Source organism: Brachyistius frenatus, unplaced genomic scaffold, assembly GCF_029030835.1.
Source record: "Brachyistius frenatus isolate BFR_SWC_R1_liver_20210118 unplaced genomic scaffold, ASM2903083v1 Contig_79, whole genome shotgun sequence".
Classification (NCBI taxonomy): domain Eukaryota; kingdom Metazoa; phylum Chordata; class Actinopteri; family Embiotocidae; genus Brachyistius; species Brachyistius frenatus.
The window spans coordinates 952,501-965,000 of NW_027210678.1; the positions used below are offsets into that span (position 1 = coordinate 952,501).

The 12,500-nt window shown below is 45.2% G+C and overlaps 1 protein-coding gene across 1 annotated transcript in view; it reads right to left on the reverse strand.

Moving 5' to 3' along the window:
* LOC138626916 (neuropilin-1a-like) overlaps positions 1 to 12,500 on the reverse strand; it is a 63,850-nt gene that overhangs the window by 38,402 nt on the left and 12,948 nt on the right. Inside the window, exon 3 of the mRNA XM_069708918.1 lies at positions 2,174 to 2,355. Within this exon, the coding sequence (XP_069565019.1) occupies positions 2,174 to 2,355 (182 nt within the window). The remainder of the gene's footprint in view (positions 1 to 2,173; positions 2,356 to 12,500) is intronic.

Here is a 12,500-nt window from a genome sequence, read left to right on the forward strand (position 1 = left end):
ACACACACACACACACACACACACACACACACACACACACACACACACACACACACACACACACACACACACACACGGTCGTACTGCAGCTGAGCTCTAGCTGGCAGAGAGGAGACAGTAACAACAACAACAACAACAACAACAGGAAAACAGTGGCTGTTAGTCTGACCGTCACCGGGTGGGAAAGCTGCAGCAGAAGCGACAAACTGCATCGATGTGAGAAATCAGACACTTTGACCAATCAGAGAGTCCGACAGGTTTAAAGAACCAGCAGCTGGATTCAGAAGCTGTTGTGGAGCTTTTGATGAGCTTCATCAGCAGGATGAGTTTATCCAGTAAGAACTTCTGGTTCAGGTAAAACATTTAAACAGGAGGAACTCCATTAAAACCACCAACTTTGAAATTCACCTCCTATCTCAGCTCAAAGGGATTCAGAAGTGGAACTTTTCTCTGAAACGAACCGTCCGATGAATCCTGAAAACTTATCAAGTTTTTATTAGAGATCTAAGCTCAAATATAAATCATCAGAATCTTTGTGGAAGTTACATCTTTAAAAAAAGAAAGATCTTTAGAAAAGACGTTGGGGACAGCGCTGACACGCCGCTGACCTACTTTAAAAAGATTTATTACAATGACTTTCTAATAACATCCTGTCATTCAGCAGACACGGCTTCACACGGCACCCTCGAATTAAAGTGGATACAGGAAGATTTCTGAAGTCTTGGTATCAGAGGAGGAGGAGGAGGAGGAGGAGAAGGAAGAGGAAGAGGAAGAAGAAGAGGAGGAAGAAGAAGAGCCCTCGTCAGACCGCCTCGGTTGAAGTACAAAAGAGCTCTTTCCTATTAAGCTTTCATCCTATGATACCGTCCTCTCCAACACGTCCATGTGGGATGATTATTTCTGGATCCTGTGAATGGTTATTGTTCTCTGGGGTGCAAACAAAAAATAAAAGGCAAAGAGGATTGTCTCACGCATGTTCCCCTTTTTCATCTGATTTATCTCCGCTCCCCGTCGGTGGAAATTGAAGCGGCCGCCAGAGACTCTGCGTTTTGGCGGCCGCTCAAGTAGACCCAGGAGAGAAGAGCAAATACAAATGTAGGACGCGGGCAGCGAGGTTCCTTCCTCCACATGTTTATGGAGGTCTATCCTGCTCGCATCCTGCCTCGGCCGGGACCTGCCGTCCCTCCGCCGCTCTCCGGGCTCGGAGTTGATTTGGCCTGCAGCTCGGAGGCCTTCTGCTCCGCTGTTTAGACAACGAGGACGTCAAACACGAGGAGAGGAATATTTTTAAACCCTAATTTCTCAGAAAGGTCACGAGAGGGTGAAACTTTCAGGTTTAATCAAACTGAGATGATTTCGTCGTGTTGCTGCAGTTTCCAGGTCGTTTCTTATTGCTGCTGCTTTCATGAATACCATCAACATACAAGCTTCTATACTCTAAAAATAAAACACATGTAGAACACAGTTACCTCGGTAATTAAGCACTAAAATGCCTCTTCATTTCAAAATCTATCAAATTTATGGAGACCGCAGCAACGCTAAAAACTCAACACACTCAGGAGAGAGTGTTTGGTCAAACTCAAACAACTGAAAAGGGCTCAGAACTGGTCCACAGTTCAGGAACTGGGAACTTAAACGACTAAAACTTAAAAGAGAAAGCTGCCAAGATGTTTATAAAAACCCTCAAGATCAGCAAAAGTCAAAATAGGAAAACTGGATTTTCTCTTCCGCATTTCAAAAAGTGTCTTCAGCTGCGATACCAGCGAATGCTACTGGAGGTCGGCTCCAAAAAGCCTCCGGCTCCATAGACTCCCATTCAACTTCTCAAGATTCAAGAAGACCTGTTTTTGGGGGCGTGTCTGTTTGATTGACAGGCCTGTGGTGCAGTCAGGTTACAGCTATCGGTGGGCGGGACGTAGTATCGTCAGGTTTCCAATCAGATTGGTCAGATCCACCGCTGGCTCCTCCCCCAGCTCGTCCAAATATGGTCACTTCCTGCTTCGAACCGCTCCGAACTAAAACATTTTCAAACTGAACGAACGGCCTTCAGATCTCAGTGTGGTCAAATGTTTAGTCCGTTTCAGTTCGGTTGTCGACTGCTGCTGCAGCTCGAACAGCTGGGAACACAGCTGGATCTATTTAAAAAAAAAAACCAGCACAGAGCTCCACCCACCTGTCTTGAAGACCTCGTAGCGGACGGAGAATCCGGCCCCGTGGGTCTCGTAGTCGGAGACGAACTTGATGAGGAGCTGGCTGCCGCTGGAGATGATCGGAGACGGAGCGATCTTCCCGCAAAACTTTCCCAACATGGTAGAAAACTCGTCGCCGCCATTGTAAACTTCCACGTAGTCGTACCTGCAGGAGGAAAAAAAGGGAAAAGGTTCAGGATTTGGACGAACGGGAGATCCTGATTGATTCAGCATCGATTCTCAACTGTTCATTTAAGAGGATTTGACTTGTTAAAGTCAGTTTAACAGAGCAGGTGTTACAGACTGGAGGCCGCGAGGGTCCAACGAAAGACGACTTCAACACGCGTGACGGGAAGTGCAACATTTCAGAGCTCGACCCAAATTCGAGAGTCAAAGTCAGAGCAGCACTGAAAAGTCAAACTCTCCGACTTCAACTGACTGAAAACACTCAGATTCAACGATCTGTGATGAACAGAAAAACAGACACGTCACTGTTGTCGGGACAAAAGTTCTCACTTCTTAAACCTGCTACAGTTATGACCACAAACAACTCACAAACACAATAAACAACAATAAATAAACAATAAGAAGCCCGCTTGTTTCTTATCCTTATTTTTGGCATCTGATTTGTATCATTATTTGATAGACAAAGCTTTTGAAACTGACATTTTCCTGCAAGAAACATCTTTACCGAAGTGTTTGCGGCCTGTTGAGGATGTTAGAGGATGAAACCATGGCAACACAGGAAACACTTGAAATAAGGTGATAAAGACAAAGACTGATAAATGGCAACTTAAGTTTAGAAATAAAATTCATAGATATTCCAGGATTTGGCCCCAAAAATATCGAATCCTCTGATTTTCTCTGCCTGGAAAAGCCTTTTTTAAATTGCCTGAGCTGCGTGAACCTTTTCGGCCGCTGCTGCATCAACACTGACCGTTCCTCAGAAAATATGTCTCCTGCAGCTCCGACTGTATTTCTAACGGGAAACTTTCCCGGAAGGAATATTGATTAAAAAAGGTCCATGTTGAAGGAACGTGTCCGGTACTCTGCTGCCGAGACGGCTTTTTTTAAATTGGTCTCAAACAGTGAAGGAAGTTTAAAAGGACACACCCACACGGTGGAAACCACAACAAAAGCAGAGCCGGCTCGTCTTTCTCCGACATGTTTGGCCGGCGCTCAGAGCTTCTGGGTTTTCACTGAACTGAGGCGTTTCCCTGAATACCGATCCGGTCAGCTGATTCTGTTTAAAATGTTTCGTCTTCTCGTCCTTACAGACCAAAACTCTGCGTGTTGCTCGTGCAGCTTTTCTACAGAAAAGGTCACCATGATGTCAGCGCTTTTCATTTTCTCTATAAGTACGATATCTAACCTCATATTTTGTTTCATATATTCACAGGACTGCATCTAAAGTAAAAAAAAGAAAAGAAGAGGCTTTGTGCTCATGTTGCTGTTTACGCTGATAAGAAAATATCAGCGTTTCCTCAAGTACGTGTGGAAAAATGAAAAAAGAAAATCCGGGTTTGGGGGAAAAGTGCAGCGTGCCGTCTGAGAGTCTGTGAGATCGGACTGCTTTATCAGGGAAAGGAGAGATAACAGGGATATGAGCACATGGCGGCGTGCAGCAGCAGGAGGCTGTGAAGGAGTCCTACTGAGCGCGCTCAGAGGCTCCGTTGGTCTCGGCTGTCGGCGCGGGACCTCCCGCCGCCGCAGCGCCTCATCCGTTTCCGGCCGACACCCTTCTGTCCGCCCGCCTGATTATCTCTGCATCACGTCTCTTTTTCTTTTCTTCTTCTTCTTCTTCTGCACACGCTGCTTAAAAAGAGTCAACGTGAGTTCCTGAAACATCAGCAGACTTTAAAACTTCTCAGCGGCTCCAAAAACACTCCGACGGAGGTCGGAGGTCGGAGGTCGGAGGTCAGAGGTCAGAGGTCGGAGGTCGGATGTGTTCTTGTCTTCAGATTAGAACGACACGAAAGCCACAAAACAACCAGAATGCATTGGAGGAGAAGTGAAAGAAGCAGCAGAGGATTCAGTCAGTTTCTACTCCGTCAGAGTAAAGACAGAAATCCAGATCCAGAGTCCATCTCTGAGGTTGACAACAAAAAGAACCTTTTAACCAGAAAATAATGGAAGCTCGTGAAAATTACAAACTCCTGATGGACAATTTTAAATATTCCTGCATGATTCTGAACCATCACTGTTGTCTGGACCTCTCCAGACACCCCCCACCTCCACCCCCCCTCCCGCAACATGACTTGGACTTTTGTTTTCCACCCTGATTCTCGCGTGTCGCTGCTCAGACATTCGTCTGATATTATTGCTTTATTCCCTGAAAGCACTTTGCAGCTGTTATGATAAGTGCCATTCAAATAAAGCTCATTATGACAGCTTGATATACGATATATATATCAAACCACTTCCTCTCACAGGCAGCTGTGGAAACGAGCTACAGAACCGATCTGTATGAGCTGCAAGAAGGAAATCCAGACCGAGCTCTGGAGGTGGTGGTGGTGGTGGTGGGGTGGGTTGGGGCGGGGGGGGGGGGGTCTCTTGCATGACCTCTGACCTCTCGGACCATCTATCATTATATCATGATGCTGCTTCAGCGTGCTCAGCAGTTTAGCTCTCAGGTAGGAATGTGTGGAATCACAGGAATGCGTCTCATGACACAAATAAAGTAACTACCTAACCTAACCTAACCTAACCTAACCTAACCTAACCTAACCTAACCCTAACCTAACCCTAACCTAACCTAACCTAACCTAACCTAACCTAACCTAACCTATCCTAACCTAACCTAACCTAACCTAACCTAACCTAACCTAACCTAACCCTAAACTAACCTAACCTAACCTAACCTAACCTAACCTAACCTAACCTAACCTAACCTAACCTAACCTAACCTAACCTAACCTAACCTAAACAGCCTGTAACGTATTTACCACAGATGAACCCGATGAGATAAAAAAAAAACACGGAAAAACACCGTTCCCACGGAAACCTCCCCATCAGCAGGTCCGAACTGACCTCGTCCAGACAGTCAGCCGGACTCAGACTGCTGACGGGTCTTTGTCCTCGTGGCTAACAGCATTAAAACGCAGACAGACGGACACTTTTAAAAAGAGCCTCCATGTGAGTTGGACACAGGAAATTTATTTTCTCCCCCAAATCTGCGACAGACATCTTGATTTAAATGTTTCGGTCTCTTGTCAGTAATGAAAACCAAATGAACAAAATGGCAACGTGTAAGAAATGCAAACAAATAAAATCGCTCGTTTGAATAAAAAGCAGTGACTTTGCCGTTTTACGGTTTTCCCCTCAGTCCACCAATCAGCTGGCAGGAAAACACCAAGTCAGCACATTTGAGGATGTTGACTAATCTTACTTTCAACAAATCAGCAAATGAGATGTTTCCTACTGAGAGAGACGGACAATAAAGCAGAATCTGATTTTAATTTTACAGGAAAAGCTGCAGAAATATTCAACACAGAAACGAACAACCAGAAGCCAAAGCAGAAAAACCTGCGTCGATGTTTCGGTCTGAATTTTTTTTTGATTTGATTTGATTTGATACACGTTATTAATCCCCGAGGGGAAATTTCTTCGCTACAGCAGGGGGGCTCTCAGGGGGGAGATGCTGCAGCAGGCTGCCACGACCGCGGCGCCAGGTAACCTGACCTGAAGTGCATGTTGAATCTTAACATGCTGAATATTACTGCAACAACATCCTCTGAAAACACGATCATACAACACATTAATAAACTTCAACACTGAAACATTTCGAACTAACAGCTGGAGGTATAAAAATGTTTTCTGGGAGTAAATGGAGGCACTGCAGGTGAATAAAACCGGCCCTCTCTCTGACTTCCCTCTTCACCCTGCCTCGTAGTCCTCCTCTCCACGGACGCCTTTTACACGCCCGCTGAGAAATGGACTCAAGTGCTCACTTGTAAAGTCTTGGTGCCGGCGGTGTTTAGGTGATGGTGTTTTAATTCATCGCATCAAACATCCTCCTCCTCCTTTTCCTCCTCCACCACCTCCACCTCCTCCTTCTCCTTTTCCTCCCCCCCACCTCCATCCCCCCCCCCCCTCCTCCTTTACCTCATCCACCACCTCCTCCTCCTCCTCCTCGCCGCTGTGTCTTTCAGAGGCTGGTAAAATGAGAGCCATCGGGAGTCAGAGAGGTGGAGGGTGAGTGTGGATGCAGATGGTTGAACCCTCTCAGCCGCGGCGTCCGTCAGTCCTGCAGGCGGTCGGTGTTTCCAGACAGCTCGGTTAATGAAGTGGCTTCTGTCTCTTCACACTCCGGTTCAGGAGAGTCTCTCAGTCTGACGCCCTGCAGCCTCCGTCTCCATCTCGCATCACTCATTAACCACACCGGCCGGCCGTGCCCTCCAAACGCAGCCGTCCGTGAGCCGATGCCTTGCTCAAGGGCGAGAGGAGTCGCCCGTCGTTCCACCCGGAGGCCCGAGAGCAGATGTTTGAATGAACATTTTCCTGCTGTTTACCGGCGCTCTTATCCACAGCGGCCGAAAGGTCGCGCTTAATAAGAGACCGGCGGCAGGAAGTGACATCGAAGGTGAAACGGTGGATAAAAATATTCAAGAAAGGGTTTGAAAACTGGAACCGTCTCACAGGAAACATGTTCTGACTCCATTTATTCTATAAAATAAGAAAACATCAATAATTTAAGGTGTTTTTACTCAGAAAAATCCGACCTAACGATAATGTTTTACAATCACGTGCTCCAATAATTCACAATTTTACAGGTGCAGCTTCATCTACGTGAAAAGTCTCTTTAAAAACGTTCCTCTTCTCCAGATGAAAAGTCAGATACCTCCTTGTTTCTCTACCCTGAGTTTCGCCTCTGAGGCTGTACGTCATATAACCATCTGATTGTTGGAGCTGGTTGTGATCACGCTTGAAGCTCTGCAGACACGACGCAGGGCAGATTCAACTGACGTCTCCAGCTATTAATATTTCTAAATCAAATATTATAATAAGGAAAATGCTCTCGATGCACGAAGTGTTAAAGAAAGTTATTACGACACTATTTTATATATTTTTTTGCATAAATTCTGTGTCAAATTTCAAAACACGCTGTGACAAAACACATCATACTGAAACTATTAAAGAATTTCTAAAAGTTGTCAGAATATTCGTGAGAAAATTTCCTACTTCTGTGATTTATTCAGTCGATATGGATGTAGAAACGAAGAACTACATTTTAAGCCAACATGCAGGAGAAGTCCTAAGATGTTCCCACGGTAACGGAGCGTTTACAGATGTTCAGTTTGATGATGAACTCCATGTGGTGATGAAGGCTGTGATCGAGTCCAAAACTATTTGAACAGTGAGTGAGTTGAGATTTTGCTGTTTCAGTCACATTTACATGTTGTTTAGTTCTTCTTCACTTCAGATGCTCCTGATTTAACTCTTAAAGAGAAACTAAGAGACGTGTATTTAGCCCGAGCATGATTTCCACGAGAAACAAAAACACTTTAATTGCAAATCTAATAAAAAAAAAAAAAATAAAAAAAAAAGGTGATCTCTGACCAGATGGAGAAGTCCTGATCCGAGAGGCTCCGCCCTCCTTGGCCGGCTCCGCCCACACACTACAGCTCATTAACATGCTCGTGGTGTTGTGTTGTGTTGCACATCTGGACGGTACCGCAGTAAACTTTGCGCATTCCTAACGTTCACCTCCCGCAAAGCGGAGCTGCAGCCTGGACTGACTCAGCGTTTCTGCAGAGCGCCGTCACACCTCCGTTCATTTCTCCCGTCCTCCTCTCTTTCCTTTCCTCTCCAGACGTGAACAGCTTCTTCCAAACAAGACTTTTTTTCCAGACGTTTTTAAAGTTTGATCAAGTGCTGTAATATAAACTCATCTGAGGCGTTCATCTGCTTCTGTCTCATTCAGTGGTTTCCTTCAATTGGCCTTTAACACACTCAGCAAAAAAACACACAAAAAAAGGTGTGAACTTGTTGCACTCGGCTGCAGACAGAAAGCGGTTGTGTCTGTTTTGTTTTGGTTTCACCTCCATCGAGCTGAACTGACATAAAACGGGACGTCAGAACCACCTCAGACCTGATTGGTCGAAGAGAAATGCAAATACCCGTCATTGTCATAACGAGGCCGCCATTGTTTCTATTTATTTTTTTAATGGATGTCTAGTTCACAAACAAAAATCTGGATGCAAAGTGTCGGCCGGAGAAAGAAACGCATCAAACATCAGACCGAAGCACGAGTCCCGTTTACGACTTCAACATCTAACAAAAGACGCGTGATTGTTTCAACGTCAATCAATAAAATGCACCATTGAAATCATTTTCCACGTCCCGCCTCCCAACTGCATCTCTTCCAGCTCGCGGTGACGACGTCAGCGTGAGTTTAAAGCACGACAACTTCAACAATATAACGGACAATAATAATAATAATAATAATAATATATAAATGGTGATATGTTCTGAGATGGTCATCATACAGTTTCCTCCCCGGTGGAAACAACCCGGCCGCGGTCGGCTGAGGAGGTGCAGACGTTCCTCCGTTCTGCTGTCTGTAAAATCCTCCATTTATTGCCGTGTTTTTTGTCGAAAAAACAACATCACGCGCGGCGTCGCCATGACGACCAGCTACACTGAGCGAGCACTATCAGAAGACTAAACAAAGTAAAAAAAAATACCTCATACCAAAAAAAAAGGAGAAGAAAGGTGGCGTTCTGTGGTGGGAAAGAGGTCACGTGACAACCAACAGCTGTTCGAGCTTCTCTGTTACTTCCTGTTTCCTCTTCATTAGTCATCGATCACGATCGGAGCTTTTTTACACTAAAAACAAAGGAGCACACGTTATAATGTATGTTACATGTGTTTCCTGCATGAATTCACCACAGTGAACTCTCACAGCGGCAGTTTAATGTCCGAGCTTCATTTGAATCTGAATATGTAAAAACAATATCAAGTTTTTAAAGTTCAAATCCTCTCAGATATCAGAAACCACCGGACTGAATCTAAAAGAACCGGACCAGAACCGAACCAGACCGGAACCGGAACCTTCACCTCGACTGTACACGTCTTAACTGTTTTCTTTAACGGGACCAGCTTCAGTTCCCAAACATAAGCCCCGCCCCCACAATGTGATCGTGAGCAGAACATCCAGTCCTTCCAGAGTGAGTAACACACACACACACACACACACACACACACACACACACACACACACACACACACACACACACACACACACACACACACACACACACACACACACACACACACACACACACACGGGGGATGCTGCGGGCTACAATGTTCAGTTTTGTAATACATGAGCGGTTTCTGTGTTTTACTGCTGACAAACTCAGCCTGACCAGTCGAGCTCTGCTGGGAGGCTACAGATGGCCCGTGTGTGTGTGTGTGTGTGTGTGTGTGTGTGTGTGTGTGTGTGTGTGTGTGTGTGTGTGTGTGTGTGTGAGAGAGCACTACGATGCCACCTGCCATTTCACACACTCTCACACACTCTCTCACACACACACTTGAGTCTCTGCAGCTCATCATCCTCTTCATCACTTGTATTCATAGCAGCTGATTACTCACGAGCACGTGAGCACTGATTTCTAATTCTACTCTCACCGATTGACAAAATGTGCTATTTTAAATAGATATTATATAAAGATATTTTATTCTACTTTAATCAAGTCATTTTCTTCCATTTTATACTAAAGAGGGAAATATTGCACTTTTTATGTACTTTTAGTTCAGATTTTAAATTCAGGACTTTCAGTGTTTTTCGTGTTGTGATTGTTACTTAGATTTTAAAGGATTTACCAGCAGACGATGATGAATGTCTGTCGTTGTTTCTGATGATCGCAGCTCCACGCTAACGGTAAAGTGCCGCTCACGCCTCGAGAGGCCAAAAGCGTGGCTATTTCACGTTTTACCGCGATACCGGGTTGTAAAGTGAAGTCATCACAAAGTGCTGATGTCATCGATTTCTAAACCAGAGTCTTCCTCTGACGTTGACATGAAACCAGCTTTAACCCACAAACCGGAGTTTGAAGTCACGACGATGATGTCGTTCTCAAAGTCAAAACAATGTTCTTAAAAGCACACAAAGACCCTCATTAATTCCTCAACGTGAATAAACACAAACATATGGAGGAATATTTTGACCGGTGACCACGGCTGGTTATCAGATAAAACTCTGGAGGATGACGATGAAGAACACGTCCAAAAAAAATAGAGAAAACATATTCAAGCAAATCCCATCAAAGCTAATCGGGATCACACACACACACACACACACACACACACACACACACACACACACACACACACACACACACACACACACACACACACACACACACACACACACACACACATGAAGCCACAGAAAGTCCCTCTTCTGCCCAGAAAAATAAATTGGGCCAAAGTATGAATATCCTCCTTCTTCACCTCGGCCGTAGCCGCGGCAACACAATCCTGCTGGGAAATTAAAAACGGAGGCGAGGAGGAGGAATTTGTTCTCATTTAGGAAGCTTTAATCCGATAGAAGAGGAAAAGAGAAACCCCCCCCCACAAAACACACACACACACACACACACACACACACACACACACACACACACACACACACACACACACACACACACACACACACACACACACACACACACACACACACACACACACTCTCTCTCTCTCTCTTTCGGAGACGGGACTGTTTAGGGACCCTGAAGGATGAAATGAGATTTGGTGCAAACTCACTTGTGTTTAATGTGGAAAAAGTTGAAAAAAAAGAAGAAGAACCAAAGTCAAAGAGCAGAAGAGTCTCTGTGGCTTAGAAATAAAAAAAATAAAAATAAAAAAAATCCACGTGGAAGAGCGACTTCTTCATTTGTGCCCCCCCCCCCCAGAAAAAGAAAAAAGAAAAACAAATGAGGCGAGGATGAATCAGCTGGGTGAAACGTCTGTCTGGGTAACTTTAGACTTTAAATAAACACGGAGGGAGTTTCTGAGTCTGGGAGGAGAAACTTCAGTACCCGAGAGATTTGGGAGGAAAAAGGCTCTTCGTCAGCCGACACTCCATCCACACCTCTTTAAAGGGACTTCAGGCCAAAGCAATAAACACCGTGTCACTTCCACTGCTCTCCGACATGCGTACCCCCCTTCCTCCCTGGCGAGCAGATCCACAGATAAAGAGTTTGAGGCAGTGGAAGCTGCTGCTGCGATTTAATGACCAACATTTCAGAAATAAACCAAGTTCAATGGAGATTATCTCCTTTTTGGCAAAATTAGCTTTTCGGTAATAAAACCCATAAACACCCAGATTATTCTGGTGTTCTGGGGACGACCGCCGCCTCCGGAGCTCGTAGTTACCAGTTAACGGATTTTTACAAGAGCAGCATGTGATTAATTTCACATTTTCTGTGATTTAGATCACAGATAGCCTCGTGAAGAGCAGCTGGAACAAAAGGAAATGCTGCTTATGCGTAAATAATTTAACACTAAATGACCATTTCTCATAATAAAGACTCTTACTTTTGTCTTTTCTCTGCTAATAGATGACTGAAAAGGCACAAACGCTTCCTAATATCGCTTTAATGTGCTCTATGATAACTGGAATAAGTAATCTTGATGATTCTGCTGTCAATATTTATGTGTTTCATGCATTTATTTGCGTCCTCCAGCTGTGTGAGTCAGAAACACTCAGAGCTCATGCCACAAAGTCTCTCTAGCGTTTGTTGAGCTCCTTAAAGTCCTGAAAAGTTAAAATAATAAAGCTTAAGAGCCCCGGAGAGGCAGATGGTCTTTTCAAAAATAATAGCAGTAAGTCAAGCTCTTATATTTGGGTTCATGTCTGTCGTATCCTCATTATTAAAGTGTGTGTCTGTGTTTGTGTGCCTCCCACATGTTTTAATCTGTGAGCATATCTCCTACGTACACGTCTCAGCCGGAGGTCGCCCTCGGGCGTCTTCTGCCCAGACAGATGCAACACATTCCTCCGCTGAGGAAGAAAAAAAGGCTCCTTTATTGTCCGTCCTGCTCCTGAACCGGCGTGTTGGCTCCTCCAGGGGGCGGCGCTCCCGTCACGCATGTTTAAAGAAGCACAAAGGGCCTCTCGGAGCCGCTCGTCCTCCCCTCGAAGGAGGTCGGGAGACGGTCCGACCCGCCGGCTGACCTCGGACCTCGTCTCCTGACGCTGACCCGCTCCAGCCTTTTGGCACGTTGTTTTCACGGAGCCTTTGAAGTCCAGATGGCGGCTGGATCACGAGGAAGGAAGTTCAGTCGAATGTTTTTATGGACTTC